Source organism: Lepisma saccharinum, chromosome 27, assembly GCF_977018435.1.
Source record: "Lepisma saccharinum chromosome 27, izLepSacc3.1, whole genome shotgun sequence".
NCBI classification, from domain to species: domain Eukaryota; kingdom Metazoa; phylum Arthropoda; class Insecta; order Zygentoma; family Lepismatidae; genus Lepisma; species Lepisma saccharinum.
In genome coordinates, this window is record NC_139255.1 from 9,615,941 (window position 1) to 9,642,661 (window position 26,721).

At 36.7% G+C, this 26,721-nt stretch overlaps 1 protein-coding gene and 1 long non-coding RNA gene across 3 annotated transcripts in view; one reads left to right on the forward strand and one right to left on the reverse strand.

The window, feature by feature from the left end:
- The window catches only part of LOC145980088 (glutamate-gated chloride channel-like), a 108,469-nt gene that overhangs the window by 15,777 nt on the left and 65,971 nt on the right, over positions 1 to 26,721 (forward strand). The window contains exons 3-4 of the mRNA XM_083113086.1: positions 6,356 to 6,459; positions 13,282 to 13,351. Coding sequence (XP_082969212.1) covers positions 6,356 to 6,459; positions 13,282 to 13,351 — 174 coding nt within the window. The remainder of the gene's footprint in view (positions 1 to 6,355; positions 6,460 to 13,281; positions 13,352 to 26,721) is intronic.
- Positions 15,556 to 22,108, reverse strand: LOC145980322 (uncharacterized). Of its 2 annotated transcripts, none has more exons than XR_014440842.1 (3): positions 22,023 to 22,108; positions 19,360 to 19,507; positions 15,556 to 15,909 (listed from the first exon to the last, which is right to left on the reverse strand). It is a non-coding gene; the product is annotated as an uncharacterized LOC145980322 (long non-coding RNA). The 2 variants fall into 2 exon arrangements; XR_014440843.1 differs by having other exon boundaries at positions 19,360 to 19,499; positions 22,023 to 22,034.

Genomic DNA, 26,721 nt, shown 5'->3' on the forward strand with positions numbered 1-26,721 from the left:
ATTTTCAGGTATAAAATAGGTCCGTTCTGGGGCCTTTTTTATTTTTTAATTTTATATATATATATATATATATATATATATAAAATACAGGTTTCCTTCTTATAGAGGTTCCGGGATATGCAGTTTTTTACTGTACTTAGTTGCTAAATTCCACTGAGTCTACTTTACTTTCAAAAGTAAGCTTAAAATCATTGCAAAACATTTATCGCACTTCTTCAACATTATTTAGTGATGTGGAGTGGAGCGACTTCTTGCAATAAAAATAAATAGATAAAAAAAAAAGAATCAAAATTGAACTTTGCGATCGCTTAGATTGTTTAGACATTTCGACAGTTCCCAAACGACACTAAATATTTATGAGTAACCGCTCTCAAAATCTATCATGCACATGCACGATAATTCATATCTGGATTGTCTCGCTGTTCTTATTACACCAACAAAACATTTCATAATAGTTAGTACCGCGGTAAACAATGAGAAGTTGGTTTTGTGACTGTGTATTCTTGTCGGTCTAGCCTTTGTCTACATTAGCCGCTTACAAGGAACCAAGGTCTTTCTTTAGTTCATGCTCATTGTTCACAGGAAACAAATACATGTTCGTTGAACATTGTTGCAGCTGAGATACAAAACAACTTGCAAATCATAGTTGTCCTCACATTCTACTTTCAGGAATTGTTGTTTATTTTCAAGGCATTCACTCCTAAAGACGCGGGTGTTTGGAATGCTGTGCTTTTCTCTGCGATGCATGGGAATAATAATTCAAATTATTGTTATTATTACTATCGCAGATCTTTGATTGTGATAAATTGGCCACTTTTTATTTTTTTTCACAACATTTTCCATAATATGGCAACCCCCTCCCTTTGGTACGCCACTGATGTCACTCCCTCAATACACGAAATAAAATCTGTCCAGTAAAGAACGCAATTTCCTTCCTTCAACGCGGTCAGCCACTCTCCCCCAGTCATAAATAAAGCAGCCGAGTGGTCACCGTTGTAAAGCGTGGTTGGTTGGAGGCAGTGATGTGCGTCTACGCGTAAACAACGATAGTCTACATTCTACACGTAGACTATTTTATACACGTAGATTACGTAATCTATGTAAACAACATGGCGAAAGGTGATAAGTTAGAAAAGGGCGCCGTGGAATTAGAAGAAAATTATACTGCGTATCAGTTGCTGATGTCTGAGGAGAACTTTTCATCCTCTTTCGTCCAAATTCGAACAATTTCTCTCCTAGGAAGAAACATAATATAGGAAATATTCGAGTGTTTTATGGGGAGAAGACCACTTTTGCCTCACGACTGCCATCTGTTGTTGTTTTTTGCATACTATTTATCTTCTTCCATAGTTGATAAGAGAAGTGAAGATAAATTTGTTGTAAATAGGATTCTATTCATTTCGTTAGGAACCAATATAGTTGAAAATGTCACTTTACTTTCCTGAAACCCTTGAAAATTAATTTTAATGCACTTTAGATTGTCTACGTAGTCTATGTAAACTACAACCCAATGTAATCTACGCGTAGATTACGTGTAGACAACGCATGTAGACGTAAACTTATAGTCTACGGCACATCACTAGGTCAGCGCTCTCACTTTAACATGTGTTCAATGGGACAGAGGAAAAAAGTTCCCTGTTACTTTGCCATCCTTTTCCCATTCCTGTAATTGTAGTTTCGTTTAAAAATGTCCCTTTCCTGGGAGAAATCCAATGCTGTTTAGCGAATTGGCATTGCTGTAAGGTTTTACTTCCGTGGTAAAATGAAGACTTCCCTGTCCAGTGCTGGGCTTAGAAGCCATTAAAAAATACGTCACCGATCGCCTCCAGGCGAATATACAAGATAACTATTTTATATTATATTTGAACATTCCGTACAGTTAGTGTACTGAAATATATATATAAATACATTTACCTACCTGGTTCAAGCAAGTTCTTAAAATTAGGGGAAAGTTTTAGTTATGAAATTTGCTTTCCGTGAACTCACATTTTTTGGAATTTGGAAAACTGTGGAAATATTTATTATTTGGATTAAATGTTATATTATTACCTAGTTCCTACATTTGTACTCAGTTCTTTTGATCTAATGCATTTTTACTTTGGTTATTTCCTTCAAATACGAACTGAACTTCATTCCTGTTTTCTTTGTAACTTTGTGGCCATGATAATAACTATACATTTAAACTGATTTTTCGATATTTCAGAAACTAGTAAATGTGGATATTAAAATTTGTAGATATTTAAATGTAAATATATTGTAAATAGAAGTTTAAATTGGCATCTTATATTGTCTCTTTCTGCCAGAGGTCCCGAGGTTCGAATCTCGGCCAGGTCATATGTATTTTTTGTGATTGTCCCTTCATCAGTTTCATCTAATCATCACTCATCATCTTCGCGATTAGCTAAAAGTGGAAGAATTGCGAAGTAAAATGAATCAAATGAACCAATTCCATTATATCTTAAGGTTTTTATGAGCCAATAAATTATCATGATATAAATTGAATGCAAGCTTGGTAGCTCGCCTTCAGGAAGTAGCTCCATGGCTCTAGGAGTTTGGCGATCTGTGAAACCGAGATAAGCCGTTCTAGACCAAGACGAGGACGACATATCGATACGAGACCGAGAACGAGACAATTACAAGTCCGGAACTCTCACGCCCTGTTCCGATAACATTCCTGCCTCTTTACATCAAAGGGAAAATAGAATAATACCACGTGACCACGTGCTAATGGTCACTTGCATACCGCACAGCCTCTCAGAAAATTCCAACAGAAGAAAGAACGATATTACGAAAATAATCCCATGTTTCTTCCTTTAAAACCCGCCCATATTAAGTAACGTGAGAAACACCAGGGAACAGATGACCTAAATTTGTCATTGTTCGGCCCCTTTTTTAATATTTTCCCAAAAGCCCCCGCGCGTAATCCTCCCCAGAATTCCCGCTCATTTACAGCAGTTAAAAGAACATTACGACAAGAGCGCACTGTGCATTGGCCCTTCCTTCTTTCCCTTGATGTTTTTTGAGAGCTTTTAAAGCTCATACAGAGCTCTCTCACACAGCTTTTCTTCGTGGCCCGATGTTCCCACCCACCAGAGGATGGGGAGAGGTTTTTTTTTTGTTTTTTTTTCGCCGTGCGGCTCCGAAGCTAACAGCTGTCATTGATATCAGACAGTGGAGCTTTCATGCTGCTGCAGCGGCTTTGCTACCAGCGTCCTTTTTTAGGGGACTTTTTCAAGGGTACAATTGGTCCGGTCAAAATTGGAGTAACACCAGAGGGTTAGAGAGGGAAGGCAGAGAAGCCAAGAGGAAGAGAGATAGAAGGAACATTTAGAACAGAAACAGAACGAGAAAGAGGAAGATAATATTGAAAGAAAGAAAGAAAAATACAGAGAGAAAGATAGAATAGAATAAAGAGCGAGTCAAAAGAGACAAAGTGATAGAAATTGACAGAGCGAGAAAGAGAGAGAGAGAGAGAGAGAGAAGGAGAGCGGAGAGAGAGTGTGTGTTTATTTGTGTGTGCGATATGGTGTGTGGCTTTGGTCCTTCCCCACGTAAAATATTGGGGACCCTTCGAATATACAATAACGCATATACCATCTGAATAGATGGGTAGGATTATGACTTCATGATGACATGCAGTAGCTTTCATTGCTGCAATCATCGAGGGACAGCCTGCATAGCTCGACGTAACATATCCACAGGAATCTGAGAGATTCATTGTAGCAGGTCGAGTTGAAAAATCTCTGAAGAACTCGCCCAGATTCCTATGGATATATTAGGTCGAGCAATGTAAGCTGTCCTTCGATTACTGCAAGAATGATAGCTTAGAGAAATCGTCATCTATTGGACGCATCATCAAGTCAATCCTACCCATCTCTTCTTCTTCTTATTTGGCGCTACAACTCTTTATGAGTTTTGGCCTGCTCAACAGTTTTCTTCCATTTAACTCTATCCTGGGCATCCTTCTTCCAATTTCAGATCTTCATTATTCTAATATCGTTTCTAACATCATCTTCCCATCTAACTTTAGGTCTACCTACTGGCCTCTTAACAAATGGTTTCCATTTATTTATCTTTTTGACTGTCCTCTCATTGGACAATCGTTCGATATGACCTGACCAGCTTAATCTTTGGGCTTTTATGAATCGAATTATATTCTTATGCTTAATCAACTGGTCTAACTCGTCATTTGTTTTTATTCTCCAAGAGTCATCGCTCAATTTGGAGGGGCCAAATATTATTTTTAATATTCTCCTTTCAAATATTAGTAATTTTTGTATTAAGCTATCTTTCAGGACCCATGTTTCACAGGCATATGTTGTCACTGGTCTAATGATTGTCCAATATAATTTAAGTTTTGATTTTTTTTAGAGTAGATTATTTTGTAATAATTTTTTATTTGCATAAAAAGCTTTGTTTCCTGCTATAATTCTTTCTCTTATTTCTTCTTCGATTGAATTATTGGTATTCACAATTGACCCATCTCTTCAGCTGTATGTAATTATGTAATGACATTCTATGCACTATACATTTCCATGATTAAATCTCTTGCAAGTATTCTCTACACCCCAGTTTCAAAATGTCCCGTCTCTTTGAGACACCCTTTACGCGAATGAAATAGTAGCAGACGGCAATCCTGAGAGCAGTAGAGTAACTAACATGCTCTGCGCCCCCCACCCCGCAACTTTCAGTTGTACGCCGCTACTCGTTTAAAAATATACAAATATATTTCTTTTCTAAAATATTAATTCACGCCTACATTTATATTAGGTATATACAAATATGAAAATGCATACATGTAATTTGAATCAATGTAAAAACTGATACGAAAGTTTACGACAACAGAGAAACTGTAAAAAAATATGTATTATAATATGAAAATAGACTGTTACTACAAAAATTAGGATATTGTCAAATGATCATTACCAGTCCTCTGCATTTTTTCATGGGAGCAAATTCTTGTGTGCTAGTTCGGTAAAGTCTAGTTTTCGAGCCCGGTCGCTCTCATTCCTGACATTGTGCTTCTCAAGTAATTTTTGATGAATTGTAGCTTGGAAAATCAACAAAGTCAATATCTTTTGTCATTTCGTCAAGGAAGATTTTTTTAAACTTTTCTTTTCCGTTTGGTGAAAATTGCAAGTAGGTTGAAACTCAGCGTTGCTTGCCAGTGAGTTTTCTTGCCTGTCGTCTACCCTTCGGCTACGTAAACCATTCAGCTAATGAAGTTTCTTTTTCTAATCTGGTAATCCACTTTTTACTTGTGAGTATCATTTTCTCTTAGCAGTTGTAGGGGCATAAAATATAATATGGTCGGTTGAAAATATACTTAATATTTTAACTCCGAAAGTAATCCTTTTGTGAACTATCGGTCTTTCTTAGTTTGTCATTCTTACTGGGTCCCGAAGCTCGTGCGCCCCCCCCCCCCCCGCACCGTGGGGGTTGCGGGGGTGTTATTTACGCCACTGCCTGAGGGATAGGTATGGAGCGACAATTGACCGAGAATGCGTCACTCAATGAAAAGTCGATTTGAAAAGCTGCACTCGCAAAATGTAGTTGCCATACACGGAGTTTAATTTTAATGTTAGTGGACCTCGATATTATTAATCATAATTTTAAGGATGTAATTTCTTTTCGATGTACATTTCTTAGACTATTTCATGGCGCACACATTTTTTTTTGTAATAGATCAGTGCGCGGAGTGCGGATGCGCGGGCAGGCAGTGGGATGATATCGCCACAGTTTTAAAAGTTTTAACGAAGCATTCCTCATCTAGAATACTTTGCCTAAGCGTTCGGCCACCTCTTGCATTCGCTCCATACAAACATCCTCCCTCCTATCCCCAAACTCGTAGCGCGCCGTGCTAACCAGTGAGTGTCTGTGTGTTTTTTTTTAAAAACTTGTTATCCCAATCTACCTATTCTCTTTTGTTTTCCCTTCTCACTGTACCTATGAATGACTTCTTTCTTCGTTCTTCTGTCTTTTGCTTATTTTCCCTTCTTCCTTTCTTTCTTTGACATGGTGCTAATAACGGGCACAATTTTAAAATTTTGAATCCCCAAGAATATTTACAAACTTCACTCATGCCGTTATCACTCTCTGTCTTTCTCTCTCTCTTCTTTTTCTGTCTCTCTCTGTGTGTGTTCGTGTGTGTAGTTATTACGAAAACATCCATAATCTTGTCACTCCGATATTAAATTATTTTATTGAAATTTTAATTTTGATGTAGGCCTAAGATTTGAAATTGTTCATGGACCCAGGCGCACACACGCACACACATATATAATTACACATAAATTATTACTATTAACCTAATATACAAAAAATAAAGAAAATATTTAATTCTGTCTATTTCCAGATGTGAATTTCTTCGGCCTACCGTACCATGTGACTGGGAACCCAGTGATAGTCTCAGTGAATATGTTTGTCCGTTCCATATCACAAATAAACGACAGGACACGGGTAAGAACTATTGATTTCTCTTCAGGTTCATTAAAAATTCATAAAGAGTACCATGCTTTGAACACACTGCAGGTTCGTCCCTGTTGCAGTGGACTTATAATATGTGTGTGTGCGTGTGTATTATTTTTAATTCCAGAGTATTTGATGCTCATGTAAATTAATCAGGATTGAAGCTGGACGTTAATGTCGGATTCTAAGAATTGTGCATTGTTGTTTTACACTGAATCCATCCTGTCACCAAATGTTTTGAGCGTTATAAGTCCAGTTTATGTACAGTAAGGCTAATCGGGACTGGACCTACAGTTTGAAGCGGATCCGAACCTCTATGTGCCTGCACCTGGTATCGAACCCAGGACTCCTTGATTACAAGGCGACGGCGCTACGCCATCGGGGATGCTGTGATCATTTGATTAAAAGGCAAAAGCATTAGCCAGTACGCAGCGTGGTGTTTCCATACAAGTGTAGTATAAAAAACAGTTTATTTTTCTTATTTGTATATTATGTATGTTGCAATTGAAACGAGCGTGGATAAAATCAAAGGTCATAATTTTAAAAAAAAATTGTCGTACAGCGTGTATCATAATTGAGTAAACAACTTATCACGTTTATTATTAAAATATTATCTGAAAAGCAACAATGAGGTTTGTTGTATAACAATGTGGAGATCTTCAAGTTTTGTTTACATGCTCAAGACTTTTTTAAACACGTTCATTGTGGCGCTGGTGTAGTGTTAAGAAAATGGCGACTTTTACAGGTGAAGAAAGAGCAGGCTGTGTCTTTAAGTTCCCAGACCTTACACCCCTAGACTTCTGCATTTGGGGCTTTGAAGATAAAGTCTATATGCCACCTATGCCACAGAATGTGCAACAGCTAAAGGAGAGATTAAGAAACGACCTTGCTTTGGTGGACAAGGAGTTCTTGGGAAAAGTGTGGCAAGAACTAGAATTTTCATATGATGTGTGTCGCATAACAGTTGGAAGCCACATTGAACATTTGTAGCTATTCATAAAAACTCTGTGTTACTGATAGATACACAACAAATATAGTTGTTGTATTCCATATAGTTTAGTCGAAATAAGCTCTTAAAGCTGTTTATTATGATACACCATACAGTATTTACATTTCGTTGAAACTATATACAGTATTTTCACATGCCTCTCAAGCCGATATGTTTGTAAATATTAACACATATAGGACAGCAAACTTGAGATAAACAAGAAAACCATTACAAATTTGACCACTTATAAGTAAATATGTTTTAACTGCGTTTACAACGAATCGATCCATGACTACTAAGCAGAATAGTACATATCCATATTCACTTGTTATAGGTTTCAAACGAAATGGTAAACTCATTAATTCGCATTTGAATGTGATTTCTTTACACCAAAATGTAATCCTTGTAGCATTCTTACGTACAGAAAAGTAAATGCATGAGTTGAAACAAAAAAAATGTATTAAGTCTGTAACTTAGAACAAATGTTTAAGTGCACTATCAAGAAAGCTACATCAAAGAAGCACATCAATTGATGCATTGAAGTATAGCTCGACATAGAGAAATACTCTTTTCCATCATAGAATACACTTTGGTTTCACCTTTACAAACGATATACACAAATGCATCGAACTGAATACCTGATTCTTGTGTGTGTAGTTCCATCTCAATAAAGACAAGTAATGTTATTTTGCATAATTATTATCACACAAAATTTCTTCTGTTGTCTCAGAGGTTGTGTCCTAATTGCTAACAGCACCTTAATGATACTAATTGCGAACACTTAAAAGTGAGAAATAATTCAATGTCCTAATATCAAACACATGGAACTGGAAAACCTGTTTTCAGAAACAAAGTAGGGTAGTAACCTTGCAAGACAGCTGGTTTGACTAAAAAAATAAACTCTCGTCACGAAAACAGTTCAGTCAAGGTCACGCGACACACCTACAGTGTTGCCAATAAGCAACAATTTCAACCGACGATATCAACCGCATACGTACAACGCTCGAAGTGTCGACTGAGCAGCTTAGAAGAAGTGTGGCAACCCTGGAAGGCCAGGGGTGTGGAGAAGGCAAGGGGAATCTCCGACCTTGAATGGACTGTTTTCGTGGCGAGAGCTATAGCAACAATAGCCAACCTTAATGACTACTCACGTCTTCTAGTTTGTAAATCTCTCGAAGGTCATTTCACCCTTTCGGTTTATCGACGTAATCAGACTTTCATTCGTGTGTTAATGTCTCGAGAACCCTTTGCTGATAAAAGACATGTTTTAACAGGAGGCACCGGACTAATAATGCAGTGGAGGGATGGAACCACAAAACCAACAGTGAGCTAGGTAGCCACCCACATCCAAGAGTGGAAGACATAGAAAGCTTAAAGGTGGAGTTCAAAAAATCTAATAACATGATTCATATGATTGAAATGTACCTGGAATGTGTAGGTGTCTTCCCGTTCCATCACTTCCTCACCTATCGCTTCTCGAAAAGTGGGCGTGGTTTGTCCCGATCCATCGCTCCTCATAACGAAAGTGGTCAGGTGTTCCCGATCCACCGCCCCAGTAGCGTCAGTTTATTGCTTCACCAAGGATACAGGTTCAACCTTAACAAAACCAGGAAAAATGGTTCTGGCTATTGGCAATGTGTACACAAATATATGAAGTCAAACCCCTGCAGGGGCAGCGTCACTATCAATATGAATAATAATCAGATTATTAGTATGAAAACACATCCTTGCGTTCCCGATGTTGCAGCCACAGAAGTTGACATATATAAAAACAAATGCATGAAAAGAGCGAGGGAAGAACTTTCATCAGTTACGAAGATATTTGAGGAGGAATTTGATTCGGTTAGGTTAGGATAGCAAAAACATTTTCTACATTTATTGTGTACCTACTGTTCATTTATTTATTGATTTGCTTCTTATTTGTTTAGTATTTGAATTTATTATTGTGAAATGTTCCGTGGTTTATTTACTTCTCTTTACATTTTTATGTGTGTAACAACGTTTGTTAGTTTTGTTTGTGCGTATGGCACACATTTTATATGCATTCTGTAACTGTTCATTTCCTCATTTTCGGAAGCGGTGGAAAACACCTGACCCAGAAAAACTACTTTCGTTATCAGGAGCGATGGATCGGGACAAACCACGCTTATTTTTCGAGAAGCGATAGATGAGGAAGCGATGGATCGGGACATACCACGCCTACTTTTCGAGAAGCGATAGATGAGGAAGCGATGGATCGGGACAAACCACGCCTACTTTTCGAGAAGCGATAGATGAGGAAGCGATGGATCGGGACAAACCACGCCTACTTTTCGAGAAGCGATAGATGAGGAAGCGATGGATCGGGACAAACCACGCCTACTTTTCGAGAAGCGATAGATGAGGAAGCGATGGATCGGGACAAACCACGCCTACTTTTCGAGAAGCGATAGATGAGGAAGCGATGGATCGGGACAAACCACGCCTACTTTTCGATAAGCGATAGATGAGGAAGCGATGGATCGGGACAAACCACGCCTACTTTTCGAGAAACGATAGATGAGGAAGCGATGGATCGGGAGTAAATCAATGTGTACAGCAGAAGAAGAAATATGTTTTATTGGACTAAAGGATGGCGAGGAGCACTATATATATATATATAAAAAAAAATAACTGCGGAGACCTTAGAAGGAGCGCTTCTCGGGCTAACAGCAGACATTGCTCGCACACTGTTTCCGATACTCTCGTGTCGTCTGCTTCTCAGCCGAACAAACAGGCCGAGGTAGCAAGAGGCAGAGGTCACTCACCCTTCCAGACCAGAAGGGTGCAGCGAGCTAGCTGTGGCAACTGGGCTCGCTCATTCGCGGACCTGATTGGTTCTCGCAGACACACCCCCATATTTTCGTCTGCTGCAAGCCCGCGAAGCGATTTTTTAAGGCCTCATGGAGTATAACAAATAAGGAGACTGGTGATTTTCCTAAAATTTTAAGAACAGTGTAATGTGTGTTTGTCCCCCACCGTGGCCGTGCGGTGTAAAGCGGACGCCCACTGAGACGCCGGAAGGGCAGCAACAGAACGGAACAGTTTCGCTTCCGGAGTCCAAATGGGCGATACCACTTAAGACAACCTGCAGACTTCTAGTCGGAAATTCCGTGCTTCTGCGCGTTTCCCTGTAGAGGGCGTTACATCATTCGATTTCGATGGAAGCAGACAGCAGAAGTTCTGTTGCCGGAAACCTCCGTGTTTCGCCGCGTCTCAGTGGGCGTCATGCTTTGTGCTCCAGCGCTACTTTTCTCTTTAGATTTCGGCCTGTGTATGCCCACCCACCATCGTGAGGAAATTGGGGAGGTACGAATGAGTAGCTTAACCGGCTCATGGAAACCTACAACGAGCGGGGGTTCGTCGTGCTTACCACACGTCACCTCGTACCTGGCTTGATGATCTCCCACCTCGGGTGAGTGAGTGAGGAGCATTAGGTGGGAGTGAATCCGGTAGCTGGGAGATAGGTACAGCTGACCGCTCAGGAGAAGATCCCTGACGGAAGTGAAGTGACGTAAAGGCAGGCGACTCCACTATTAGGGTCGGGGGTGTGCACCCTGAGTGAAAAACACATGTGGGCTCGCTGTAACCGTTGCAGCGACGCAAGTCGTTTAGGTTTACCAGAAGTTCTCTTTTACCCGGACAAATCCTGTTTTTCGGGTACTAAAAATGCTCCGGGCGGGTTTTTAGGAAAATTTTGAAATATCCTATTATTTGGGGTATAGACAGCATCTTAACTTCAAGATTAGTAACAAAATGTTATTTGTAAACAATTGTCAATATCGTTTCCGTTTTTAATTTCAAAGTAAAGAAATACAACACTCTCAGTTTCAAGCGCAAGGAAAGTAAACTTTTCTTGCAAGAAAGAAAAATTGTTGGACCTTTGCGTCTCTTCTGTAGTCACCGCCGCGCCGCGTGAGGTTTTGATTTCAAACCATTTGTGACATCTACCGTGGCTCTTGGTGAGCAGCACGTTTCTGACAATAGGTAAGAATATGCAATTCGCCGCGGCTTACTTTGATTTGAGTTTCATGACAGAATTCAGAAATAAACAAACAGTATTTTTTAATTGCCGTAATCTTAGTTGTTACATGGCAGTGAAGTGACGTTCTGTCGATCAGCGATCTGAACCATGCTAAAATGCAAATGTGTTTTTAGTGACGACTTACAAAAACTTTCCTGACTTTAGGCCTGGAAGAAAAAACTCCGAGGCAGAATGTTAATTTATGTTATTCTTTTAAAGTAAGAGACCAAGCTTCACAACCGTATAATATTAGGAGCATAGTGAAGAAATATTAGAATATTCAGACATTTGCCTACAATGAGGCAGACTGGACCTACATACTCCAAGCTAAGTCTATGGAATATTTGGCCATACCTCTACACATTTTTTTAAAAAATATTTTCCCAGTGAACTTCAAAATTTTTCAATTTCTTACCTTAAATTACTCTTCGTTTCTTCATCATGAATAACACAAGGATCCACGTCTTACACGCGATTCGAACCCGGGATCTCTGGCGTAGTTGCACTAACCTCTCTTTATTATTTTTAAAAAAATATTATATTTATTTTACATGTTCTTATCAGTACTGCACTTTACTTGTCAATAGGAATAACAGAATCATCTTTATCATAGACAGGATCAGAACCTGGAACCTCTGGTGCCGTATGGTGCTGCCCTGGCAAAGGAGGTCGACAAACAACTTAGCTACAGAGCTCCACCTGATTTCTCCTGTTCCGCTGTTTTGTCCTGTCTCTTATACACATAAAACAGACCCATTTTAGACTTTATTCCGATTAGCCCATGTTACAGAACAAACAAGAAACGCACACGTAGGTATATAGTTTATATCAAAACCTCTCCCTATTTCTTGTGAGCACACGTAGCACGTAACAAGACGACCGACTCTTAGTTGGAAACACTGGATATTGAGGGCATTCCACGAAAAGTGGTCTAACTCCATGTAAATAAGGACATGAATTAATATGGACATTATTATTGAATTTATTGCATTAATGTTTTGATGTCTGTGAATGCGCATTTCATATGCTTCACAGACAAATTAAGTCAAAATTTGATACATTTAAAGCGTCACACAAACAATCGTAACGTTGTTGCATACTGGAAATTTCTATAAACACATGGCTTCTATTCCTTCTTTATTTTATGGCTCACACCGCGTTTGCAGTTTCTAGCCAAAGTTGTTGAGTTCAGGTACTATTATTAATATCTATATTCCAAACTGTTGTTGAATAGCATTCACTTTCTATTCCTTTAACAGAATCAGAGTGCTTGTTGTCTGATAATTTGATATTGTTGCTGTGGAAATTATATGCATTGTTTGCTGTATTGTTAGACCGATTTTCATGTGGTCAACGTATTAAGGTTAAATGTTTGACAGAAAAAGAAAAGAAAAATTTCTGTGCATTGCGTCGTAGCATTAGGGAACTTTGGGAGTGTGACTGTAGGTTCCGTCGATTATTGTAGACATCGAAATTATTATTATGGAAAAATGACAGCCATGTTTCCATAATGGTGCATAGTGAAGATCGCGTTTGCAGACAAATATGGTTGAAGTATTCAGTATTTCAGACAATAAAAATATATCTAAATTGTACGTAAATAATCTTCTAATTTTTATGTTATAAGCCCTTCGTGAATTTAAACATCAGTTTTATGTTTCACAATGGTAAAGTAATACCATTATGAAGGTAAATGAATAAAAGTTTACATTGTGTTGTAACATTTATGTGTGATTGGAAACATTCTGCAATATTTTAATACATATTTTCTTCTTCTTTTAAGGATTTCCAAGTGTCCTTAACGTTAAGGCAAGAATGGAATGACCCTAGGCTTGCGTATAATGATATGGGAGGTAAGTAAGTTGTTAGTTATATTACATTATACAGTTTAGTGCTGAATAAGGTATGATAAATAATAGTGAACATGGTTAATTGCTTTACTTTTGTTTTACGTAAGATATAGGATCTATATTTTACATTTTGCTTACTTACTGACAGTCTCAACTTCACCCGAAATGTTTTTCTCTGTGATTATTTTCCAAAAAAATAAATGTCCATTTAATTGTCTAACGGAAGTTTGTGATGACTACACTGAGAGAAAAGTCTGGTTGGCTGAAACAAATCCTAGTTACAGCAACCAAATCCCTTGTTTGTTATACGCGAGCAAAACGTTGAGGTTCCCTGTACAAAATTATTTGATTGACTTAATTTTGTTCATCCAACCAAATCTCTTGTATGGAGTATCGAATCGGGTGTAGTTTTCTGAACAAAATAATTGGTACCATCAAACAAATCAATTTGTTGGCACTAAAGGATCTTTTGTTGGAATTATTATTATTAAAAAGCATGGAATCCTGGGGGACAGGGGGGAATTTACCCCCACCAAGAATTTTGTCCTACAAAAATCCGATTGATAAAGGAATTAGTTTGCTACTTTCTAATTCCTGACATAGGTGTATATAAAATACAGAATGAATTAATGTATATATAAATATATACACACATATTTAATATTGTATATTTTGTTATATATTTATATACATAATATACAGTGCTAATGTCTATGTACATACATACATTCATTTTATATTACGCACACTATACAATATATATATATATTGAAGTATATAAAGTATCAAATTAATTCCTTTACCATCTGAATCTTTGAAGGATTGTAGGACAGAATTGTTGGCGAGGGAAAATCCTCCCCTGTCTTCCAGGATTTCACACACTACTTTCTAATATATACTGTGATATATATATAAATATAATATACATAATAATTCACACGCATTCATGTTAATGGAGTTCTTCCTCCTCCCTCACCAGTCTTCAATGATTTCGCATCCTGGAGTACAGCAATTTCCTGTTAATTGCAGTACAAAGGAGACATGAAAGTAGTAGACCCAATATATTTTTTTTTTCCATTTTACAAAGTGGAAATGTGATGAGAGCCATGCTATAGCCTCCATTCTCCCCCAGACCACCACTCATTTTTGGCTGGATGAGTGGCAGAGCTACTTGTTGAGCTCACTTAGCTCAAACAGTGAAACTTTATTTTGAGGCAATGTCTTGTGTATGTTGCAGACACACATTGCAATCTCACTACACATTTTTGCATTACCTTTATAGAAGTATATTTCACCATATAGACAACTATGTGATGTACTCCATTTTGTCACATTGATATTATAAATAATAATAATATCTTGAAGTATTATTAAACCATTCAATAGAGGAGGGGAATTAGCTCTACTGTTGATAGCTATAGTATATTAAACTAAATCTTAATTAGGAAAATAAATTTAATTACTTACCACAGTCCTCTTATGCAAAGATAAAATGCAGGTCAACCTTTTGTCGCACAGACAGAATGCTGATGGTTATCATGTGGTTCAGAAGTTATTAAATGACAGGAAGGTGGGTGGTTTGGTTTAGTCATTTGTACCTGAACTTATACTTGTTGATATTCCATGTTTTATTTTATATATTATTGTAATATTCAGTTTATATACCACAATCAAGAATGTATGGGGTTTGGAGCAGCAGCATTGAATACCAAATCAACTGATTCTGTTCCTGAACCAGGTCCAACACTTTGATTGATTGATTGAATTGTTGTTTTAAGTCCACTTGATGCACAGAAAGGCTAACCAGGACTGGACCTACAGTTTAAAATGGGATCCGAACCAGTATGTGCCTCCACCGGGTATCCAACTCGGGACCCCTTGATTACAAGGCAAGGACACAACCACTGTGCCATCGGGGAGGCCCAAGATTTCGAAACACAAGGACAAAGGAATATAAAGAACACCACCAATGTTGGAAATGCTATGAATTTGCATACTATATACTATACTATATATGGTACATGTATATACTACAATAGCTCTAACCTGTGTGCACATGTTTGTAACGCGGGATGTTGATTGTGTAAGACGACACTGTATTTTTTAACATGCAGCGTAATGTTCAATGAACGTTGCAGAGAAAGAAAAGTTAATGGAAAAACATTATGAATCTTCCTTTAATGGCATGAAATTTCCAATATGGATTTTCACCCTACATTATACTACTCGAATGCACAAGTACACAAAATTATATATGAACACAGGGAGGTTTACTTTGATTTTACATGATATGGCTAGAATTGTCAAAAGTAATTTAAACTAAATGCTATACACAAGGAATTATTTCTTCCAAACATAACACATACATTAACACTGACAAATTTATTAGAAATTTATTGTACAGCTCTTATTAAGAAATGATTACATATAAAAGTTGCTTGTAGGCACAGATACATTATTGATGATAAAAACACTTCAAAATAATTGCAGTCAGAGTACCACTTGATTTAAAGAAAGCATAGATTCTTCTTGGCCCTCAGCCTTTGAATGTTTCCAGAAATCTAAAACGAAAAAAAACAAACATAAAATATAGTTTGCTGGTTGGTTGGTCAGTTTACAAAATTCTATGTAACAATGTTGCAAATTCTAGTAGACACTTCTAAACACTTATGACCAACTTCAACTTGCATTGCGGATTATGGAAGTTCAAAACTATTAATATTTTCCACCCAACCCCCTAAAAAAAATAGAAACTTCAGTTTCCCTCCTTGTCAGGGAGGGACCACAGTGACTCAGAGTATTCCAAGCAAGTGGTGATGTATCTTCACCACCTAGTGCAGTGGTTCTCAATCTTTGTAAGACAACAGCCTCTTTTAATAACAGTTGAAATCCTGCCCAAACAATTAACCCCTTTCTATTTTTTAAATTTATACATTCATTTGCACCCTAGATTTTTGAAATATTAATAAATAATGGCATAAATGTAAATAATAAAAGCTTTTTCTGTCTATGCTTGTTGACAAAAGTAAAATTGGAATTAAATTAATTGGTAACCACTGGACCTCTTATTACCTGGTACGATTTATGTTAGGGCCTAATACCCAGCTACAGCCAGCAATGAAGATTACTGGCCTAGTGCACAGTGGTCTATAAAACATAAGGTGTGTTCCAAAAGTCTTAACGAAACTAACGCATTCAACGAAAATAACTGGGCTCATGAATCTGGTGAAACCAGTTATTTTACAGACTTATGGGACACTCTAGGCGGAAGCGCAGGTGCAGCGTTTTGATTTAGACAAAGTTTCCACATGAAGTCCAGTGGAAGCAATGTCCCTATGGCAAAAATAAACTCTACTTTGGACACTGTTACTCATTTTAATCGCATTCCAAGAACAGTTAAGGTATACTCATCTTGTGCATGTGGCTTCATATCGCTATCTGTTAAAATTATAATACATTTTCCAAACTAGTGCAGTTTGAATCCATCAGCATGCACGTTTTCCGTAAGCAGCAGACGATTCTCACCAAACAAACCAGCCTCCTGGCTCGTACGTTTGGTGAATCTCGTTCTTGCACGAAATGAGACTTTTGGAACAGCATAATGAAACTTATGGGACAGCCAGTTACCATAACTCATTTAACTCGTTAAGCTTGTGTAACTTTTGAAACGTGTCCAAATTGGCCTTCTCTCAGAAAAAAAAAATTGTGTAAGTACACTTTATGCCCAGACATGAAGATTGGGACTGAATCCACACTGTGCCTTCATTGGGGATTGAATCTGGAACACCTTGATTACAAGGATGCACAAGCCATTACTTGTCATCAGGGAGTACAATTCCTTCACATAACTTTCATCAATATGCTGGTCTTTTTCCTAAAACAATACTCGCAATTGCAAGTAATTCTGGTATCAACAGGTCACATTAAAACAGTCTTGAAGTGAGAGGGAGATATGGGGGTATCCCCCAGCTAGCAGAAATTCTTGCAAAGCATTCCCCAGCTGACTATCAGGCCCAACTAAACACCTCCTCCTCCCAGCCAGTTAAAATTTTGAACATCATGTGCTGCAATAATTATGAAATCTTCTTTCATTATTAAATGGAGTGTGCATATGCATTCTAATGTAAAAGGTGTACAAGTAAGAGTAGTAAAGTTTTTAATTTCCAAAGACCTCTAAGCAGTTGATTATAACATTTGTTTGCAATTTTATCACATGAAACTATACATTTGGCACACTGATCTCTGTCACAGAGTGGTTGGCACGGTGGGCTAGAACCCCAGGTCTAGAGAGTTTGGAATCCTGGCCTAGCATGGGTGTTCTTTATAATGAAATTATATTGTACATACATAAGAAGCACCAACACGTGAAAGTTTGTTTTAATTTCATTTTATGTTCAGAAGGACTCAAAGTTTTAAAATGGAATGTCAACCACAGTGCAATATGTCTCCATTGAAAATCAAACCTGTTACACCTTAATTACAAGACAAGTGTTACCATTATGTCACTGGTATGCACACACACATATGAACGTATGGCAAAAACAAATTAGTAAAAGAAGCAACGGCCAAAATCTGTCTCTTGACTGCTACACCATGTAGAATATTTTAGCTTGTTCCAAATTAAGACATTATGAATCTCTAAACTCACAACTGATACTGCAAGTAAAATAGGTTAGCCTCAACTGGCAAAAATTTAAAATTTTCATTTTTTTTCTAACTTTCCAGCTTTCTTGAGACTTTAATATTTAGAAAAGATAAAAATGAAAGCAGAAGTAATAAACTTAACTAACAGCCAAAAGACAGAAAAAAGGTAGATATATTATTTCTATATAGCTATATCTGTGCTTTCATTCCATGTTGTGATATTAACAATACATCATTAGCAGGATTTTTTAAAACAGGTATACGTAAATATCTTATTTCATGTGAAGTTCTGCAAGATGAATGACTAGGATATTTATAATATTGCCTGTACATCTTATGAAATGCTCTCTTAAGGGCACCACAAAATCTGACCTCATGCACCAATCAACTTGAGCATATGGTTGTTTATCTTCAACTTGCAACACAGAAAAGGGTGAGGTGGTAGAAAGAGGCACTTTTACTATTCTGGGCTACACAATTGCTTCCTTGTATTTTCATTAACTCATCGTATATTTAAACAATTACCAGAGATACATGCAATTTGTGAGGTATCAGTGAATAAATGTGTTTTATAGACATAATATATTTCGCCAATATTATGATAATCGATTGATTTGGTGTTTTTAATCCACTTAATGCAGAGTAATGCTAATCGGGACTGGACCTACAGATTAGGGTGGGATCCAAACCACTATGTGCTTCCACCAGGTATTGAACTCGGGACCCCTTGCCAATATCATAACATTACGAAACTAATATATCATAAAAGTACAGTCACAATACGGTATATCCTTTGGCCAATACTGTTAATACGTATAAATAGCATTGAAAATACTGCATACACCAGTACAAAATATGGAAATGAAGCTCTTGGGAAAGATATATGTGTGCATCACTCATGTGTGAGCCTACCATGTTGCATTTGCCTTGAGGCACATGGCAATAGTTTGACTTTCTCTTTAAACTGCAGGACCAGTTACAATTAGCCTATTTGTGCATAAAGTAAGTAAAAAAAACCTTAACAATGATCTGTGATATACCACTTGATACGAGGTTTGTTGATCTCAGGAGAGACTTCAAATAAACAACAATGAAAAATATAAAGTGCCTTGTAACGATTGGAAATATTCGCCGTGCATTTGAAAGAGGAAAATATACTATTTAATGCTACAGAAATCTTAACAAAACCCACACATGCACAGTTAACCTACTCATATCCAGAGAGGATTTTTACCTGGTGAGTTATCAATTCCTACTGTTAAACTTTATTCTCAAAAAATGTTTAATTTGTACAAAGTATTGATCACTTTTAATAGTTTAGAAATGTTATAATTATTTATTCATAAAGCAATTAGACAAATGCTTACCAATGTATATCTCAGTTTGTGCTGTAGCACAGGCCAATGATTCATGTGTAATTCTGCCACTTTTGATATTTCCTTTTTCTTCATGCTCCAGCAGGTATTGTGAAAATGCTCTAATGTTCATGGTTCACTGCTATTGGCCACTAGTCATCTTTAAGATAAACAAAAAAGGAAATATTAAACTATACTTTCCACTCTGATACATTTATAAAATTTAATAACAATATAAATAATAGTGAAATATGTATACTATCAACCACAGGTATGAGAACAACATTACGAGTTAAAAAAAATGTAAAAACACAATGTTCTTATTTGAGAATTCATAAACAAATTCTAAATTGTAAGTTTTCTCAATGAGAATAAAAGTAAAGAAAAAAAGGCTACGCTCAAATTTCTATTGATTCCTGCCAATATTCATTCTTCATTATTTCTCTGAATGAAAGTTTGTCGGTAGGCTAATCAAGACTGAGCCTACCAATGTGTGTCTAAAAATTATGGGAGAAGTATTCACACATGAGTAGGTTATGCAGTTAGTTTTAGTCTTCCCTCTTTCAATTACATTTAATTCACATATATCTTCATGATTTTATTATGATTTGATATATATGTTTAAACATTTCAAGTACAATTGTGAAATGGCATTCCCGTTGTGCTTGAAACATACCATTTCAGAATACATTCTAACTACCATAACTACTTAAACATATGTTTCATGATTCTGTACTCTAAAATCTTCTGATACCACCATTAAAACACTTTACCTTTGTGTGGTATGTTGGTGGAGTGGGGGCCAACAAAATAAAGGGGCACAACAAATTTTCAGAGTAACTACTTTCACCAGTATTTTATTTCATCAAGTACTTTCTATATTTCACACATTGCCAATGTTTTGTAGGTAAAATCAATGGCACTAAGCATAAATAAAATTACCGTAATAGAGTTTATGAAGAGAGCCATTCGATCTAACTGCTTAACATACTAAGCATAGGGATTTTGCACAGATTATACATATATAAAGAGAGACACTGAACCTAACAATCAAAGCAAACAAGCACTAAATTGAATGTTCATGCAAAACAAGTAACTGTATTACATATGAACCAAAACTGAAGAAATAAATATTTCTTGAGGAAAACCAAAGGAAATACTGAGGTGGGAGAACATTTCTAATCACCTTACTATTTACTTTGCACCTGGCAACCATTTTTGTGGTAAAAACTTGGAAATAACCGAGTAGGCACAGGGAACATTATGACATACTACCCATGATGCACCATTTTTATGCGCACAAGATTAAAATACTTATTTTGTGGAATGTTGCTGAGTGAAAGAATAAAAATGCAATACAAATTTCAAAAATTTCATTTCACGCTGTTTGACCTTTTCATCACAATAATGTGTTAACCCTCTCAAGGAAATGAAATATTCTTCATGCTTTATGAGGATTGTGTTGTTCCCTTGCTTATAGCCTGCAGAAATGTGTTAATGTGAAGAAAAGTACAAGTGTTACTTGTTACTTTAACATGAAGCAGAACAGTAAGACTGCAGAATATGGGCTGCTTAGGAGAAACGTGGTTGGACAAGAATGAATATAGAGAAATGCATTGCTCTTAGTAGCAGGAAAAAACATTTGTCAATGCTATTGGAACCCAACCTAACAGGCCTAACCTAACCTTGTAAGCATTCCTCGTCTGAAATAATGAAAGAAACTCGAATTCTGCGAAACGAAGGGTCTCACTTATCGCACAAAGCATTTATATTGTAGGCTGGCTTGGTTTAATTCTCTTAGCCCAAAGAATAATTTTTCATTGTATTTATGCTAATGGAACCTAACCTAACAGGCATTCCTCGTCTGACGTTGGAACACAAGGTAGGAAAACTCTTGTGCTGAGAGGAAGACCCCGAAACAAATTACAGCAACTGTGCGTAAACAACATGGACGCGAACAAATGGAGAAATGCATTCCTTTTAGTAGCAGGAAAAACATTTTTTTCGCACAATAATATAATAGTAATCGGAAAAGTAACACCGGAAAATGGAAGTAGAAGGTACGTACTTTCAGGGGATATAAATTTTGTTCGTCTATTTAGAGGAAAAAAGCACTTATGCTGACCATATTTTGGGATTAGATATATCCGTTATTTGTGTTTTCCGCATGCTGGAAATAATTTTATATTACGTAAAACATCGAACTCTGTTGTTCTAAAAAAAAAACAAAGCAATTCTCGAGGGAGTACAGTGGAACAACGAACCCCATAATGTAACAAGATGCAGTATGTGATAGAAACTAACACGGTACACGTTCCACTGCTACGCCAGTAGCTTACAATCAAAAGGTACATTGTTATACAAATTATCTTAACTGTTGGGGAAATGCCTGCTTGGCCCAGATCACCTAACCCGAGGATCGAACCCAGGTTGTCCGTATGGTAGTCAAGATGCTAGCCTATATCAACTGAGCTATTGCGCGTATGTTAACGTAAAACACGCTTGCACCACTTGTGATATATTGTATTTTATATTCAGCATGATCAGATATTACATATTTGCATAAGACAAAACCACCTCAAAATTTGCATACGCCTGTATTTATACATTTCTATAATTTACACTTCCTACTTAACATATTTAACAACATTTAACATCAATACTGTTACACTTACCAGCAAATGTAGATTTCACTGTTTCAAATCCCCACAACTTTAAAATAAAATCGAAGATCTTCGATCCCTTTCTTTCGGGATCCGCCATGTTTGTTTTTGTCACACTTGCCAGTACAAACATCAGGTTTGTTTCCGATAAGCAACAAATATGTTTCAGTGTAAAAAGAGATTGTCACGGTGCACAATGCATGTTTCGGTGAAACGAAATAAGGTTAAACAAATAGTTTTGTTAAGGGAACTAAACCAAATGGTTTATGTAAACAGTTGCACTGTAGGAGTTGTTTAACCGTAAGAAATTTTCTCCAGCAAAATATATTTTGCCCCTGCAACTAATCTGTTCTTTCAGTGTAGACCTCGGATTTTTATGTTCTATAAAATGGGATTTTAGGTTCCTAAAATAGGTTCTAAAAATCCTAAAATAGGTTTTAAAAATCTTAAATTAACTAACTAACTAACTAACTAACTCTCTAGCCTTCTTAAACCTGAAGGTTCATGGCTGCAGCAACACAGGCCTTCCATCTCTCCCTATCTTGAGCAAGATCTATATACTCTTTTCCATCCCTACCGATTTCCTTTAGGTCTATCTCAACGTTGTCCCTCCATCTTCGTCTTGGCCTTCCTACAGGTCTCTTACCATCAGGTTTCCCAACAAGAATCCTGTAAACTCCTCTTTTCTCTCCCATTCGTGCCACATGGCCTGCCCACCTAAGTCTTCTTGATTTAATTATTCTAATAATATCTGGACATGAATACAAATTAACACTTATGTAGTTCTAAATTATGTAACCTTCTCCACTCACCTGTCTCCTCATCCCTTTTAGGTCCAAAGATTTTCCTAAGGATCTTATTTTCAAATATTCTCAATTTATGTTCTTCCTTCAATGTAAGGGACCAAGTTTCACATCCATATAATACTACAGGCAAAATTACTGTTTTGTATATTTTAACTTTTAGTTTCTTAGATATTAAACGAGAAGACAAAAGTTTATGAAGAGAGAAGTAACATGCATTTCCTGAATTAAGCCTACTTTTTATTTCCTCTTTAATATAATTTTCATTTGTTAATATTACTCCTAAGTATTTGAATTTGGAAACTGGTTCAAACGAGTTGTTATCAATAATTAGAAAAAAATCTTAAATTAGGCTCGAAAAATCCTGAAGTAGGTTCCAAAAAATTAAAAATTCCTGACAAATGCTGATTAGATACAATAATTGAAAACAAAATTTCACAAAAGCCGTAATAAGTTTTAATAGGTATTTGTAACAACCAAATATTAATTTTCTAACCAAATTTTCATTTCTTTAAATCATTATCAAAACTATTCACAAATTATTGTAATGCTATACTTGTGCTGTTAGTAATAGCTAGTTTTCGATATGGAAAATTTGCTTTCTCTTAATAGGCAAGGCTTAGCATTAAGAGTCCATAGTGCAGTGGCAAATAGAAGTAAGGGGGAACTGCCTCAATCTAGTCGCCCCCACTGTGTGCAGGTAATAGTGGGGTCAGACAGGTTTTTTTTAGAGCTTTGAAATACATCATAGACTTGGAGGTAGGCAAATCAATGGAAAACGTTTCAAAAGTGCCAGTCATTGAATTGTTTCTTCACCAAACGGAGTAAATAGCTCTGTGAGATATAAAAAATCTGTAATACCTAAAACAATACATAAAACCCTAATAAAAGGTTTATTTTAGGCACACAAACCTAAAATAGGTTCTAAGAAGTAAAATAGGTTGTTTTAGGCACTATAAAAAATCATCAGTTGTTGCATTTTTAATGAAATGATGACAAGACTTGTTATTTCTTATTTACCTGTAATGGAAAAAATTGTGATGACTTTGGTTTTATAACATTACAATCAGTACAATATCAAAACAAAGCAAATTAGTTAGCAACTAAGTACTACAAAGGGCTTTGTTCTATTGGAATAGAGGGCGAAGTAGCAAGTTTCAAGCAGCGTCTATATTAAGAAAGTAGGGTCTCTGTCTGTCCAAATCAACCTAGCTTGACATATTAATATTAAATCTGATTCACAAATGTCACTCTGTGTCTCTTATCCCAACCTGGACATTGCCTGTCACAAGTGCCTCGTGTGAAGGGGTTTCAACAAGCCAATAGTAATTAAAAACATCGTCAACGGGTCAGGGGAGGTTAAATAATCTTACAATATTTCATTTCAGAAATAACTTGCAAAAAATGGTCATTTGAGATAGGATAATAGACATTTTGCTCCTAGAAAGCAAGAAAAGTTAAATTCTAATTATTTTCTTCCTGAGATATCCGTCGTATTTATATACCCAGTGTAAAACATAGTTTATAATGATGTTATTCTTTTCAAGCAGAGTTGAAGAATTTTAAATTACAATGTTTCTACTGAGAACATGCTGCACACATAATTATTTATTTTAATTATTATTCTTGATCTGTTTTTTCCCATCTTGTACTTGTAGGTTTTTTGGGTTCCGAAGTAGTAATAATAGTACGTTTTTAAGGATGTTCTTCATACACAAAGACATAACTAAAATGTTCTTAAATATGCTAAACTTTTTCAAATCAAAATACCAACTATTTATCTTTTTATTGAGTTTTTCTTTGCTTCCTCCTTTCAAAATTTGCAATGTGCAAATATCACGAACATTGGCATTGGAAGAAAATATCGAAGGACACACATCGGTGCTTGGTTGCAGTGGCGCAACCACAGGGGGGGCGGCAGGGGAAATTGCCCTCTCCCCACAACCTTGAAAGGAAGTCAATTCTAAGTGGGGCAAGGAGGGGGCAAACATTGACGGCCACAGACACCTGCAGGTGGCACAGAAGGGCAAATGCCCCCCATGATTTTAAATTTTATGCAAATAAAAATGCATTTCGTAAAATTTTCTTGCTCGCTTCTTTCGCACTGCCTGCTTTTTTTTATTCTCATCACGTTCAGAGCCACAGCTAGGGGCGACGAGAGTCGGCCCTAGACTCCGAAAGATCTAAATGAAAAATGTTGTAAAAAGAGAGAATGCCATGAAATTATTAGCGCCCTATAAAATCAATATTGTATCCATTTTCCAAAAAATGGATCTGAAAAATTTCTTGCTCGCTATAGTTGATTTCTGTAATGCATTGTAAATTACCAGAGAGATAGAACTAGGACTTATCTTCATTGGTTTTGTCTTTACTGCGTGAACAATTCTTTTAAGGAAAAGGAGCTGCACATTTAAGATGCAATTTACATAATTTTTGTTGTTGGTTTATTATGAGGTGGATGAAATGATTATGTAATGTATTTAAATAATATATCTTGTGTAGGGCCTATATATGTATTAAAGATGCTTTGAATGCGTACACAAATTAGTGTTAGCATGTTGCATATTTATTTTATTTTATTATTTTACGTCCCTTCCATGTTACATGTGTGTAAAACATATGTTGTACATGAAAGTTATACATGTTATATGTACAGAAAGAATTATATTCGGAATACATTTATCATGCGTTTTCTGCTATTCGAAAATACAGTTCGTTGCTTGGTTTTCCATTATTACTTGATGTGAAATTAAACGTTTTGATAAAAATATTTCAAATGGTTTGTTCCAACACAAATGCTTTACACCGACTTCTACCCCGATTTTTGCGTGATTTACAGGGTTGATAAAGTCTCTCATACTACTACTACTACTACTACTACTACTACTACTACTACTACTAATAATAATAATAATAATGGCATTATTATTATTATTACTATAATTGGTACGTTTATCCTGGTACTTGCTTCCCCCCGACAAAAATCGTGGTTGCGCCTCTGCTTGGTAGTGCAGGAGGTTGCCAAACTACAATCATGCCTAGGGCGCCACGGGGCTGCTAGGCAATGCATTCTAGCCTATGATAACCAGAGCTAGGAATTTTAGGTGCAAAAAAGGTGCCAATTTTTGTACAAAAAAGGTGCTAAAATAGGTGCTAATTTTCAGATGTAAAATTTATTGTGAGCATTGCATACATATATGATTCAACTTGTCTGGATAAATACATAGAGTATTCTCTGGTTTTAAATCGTTTAATATAACTAAGCAAAGAAAATTTTCTGATACATTAGAAAGCGACAAAGGAAAATATGCTTCTTCTTACTTGCTTAGAATTAGTCATATAGAAAACTGTTAAAATAGATTACATTCAAAATTTCTATGTTCTTCTGAGTGAGGCTACATCGACGCACGCTTTTAGAAGCGATATCGGGCGGGGCCACGCAGAGGGTGTGCGTGGCGATCAGCCAATGGCAGGAGTGCAACGTTGTACAGTTAGGGGACTGCGGCGCGGAAGTTAAAAGCCGTGTTCTGTATTTTTCTTACGCGCAAGAAGTTTTCATAAAACTCGCCACTTTAAGATTCATCATAAGATGGGGAAATACATTTTGAACCTGACTGTCCAAGTCCCATGAATTTCCGTCGCCTACAGCCGGAGTTATCGCTTATTGAAGAAACAATGGAAACCTCACCTATCATGTTCTTCAGCCTGTTTTTTTCGTTGCCACCGTGTTGACGCAGCTGAGTTGTTGTGTCTAGGGAAAACTGTGGGTGTTGAATTCGCCTCGATATAAACAATGACCCTTCATTGTTCCGGGCGTTCTCGAACATTGAAAGTCTGGGTCAGTTTGAGTTCAGCGTTTTCGTAGCAAGGCCGGTGTAAAATTATCGTTCACTTGTGCGCCACGAAGA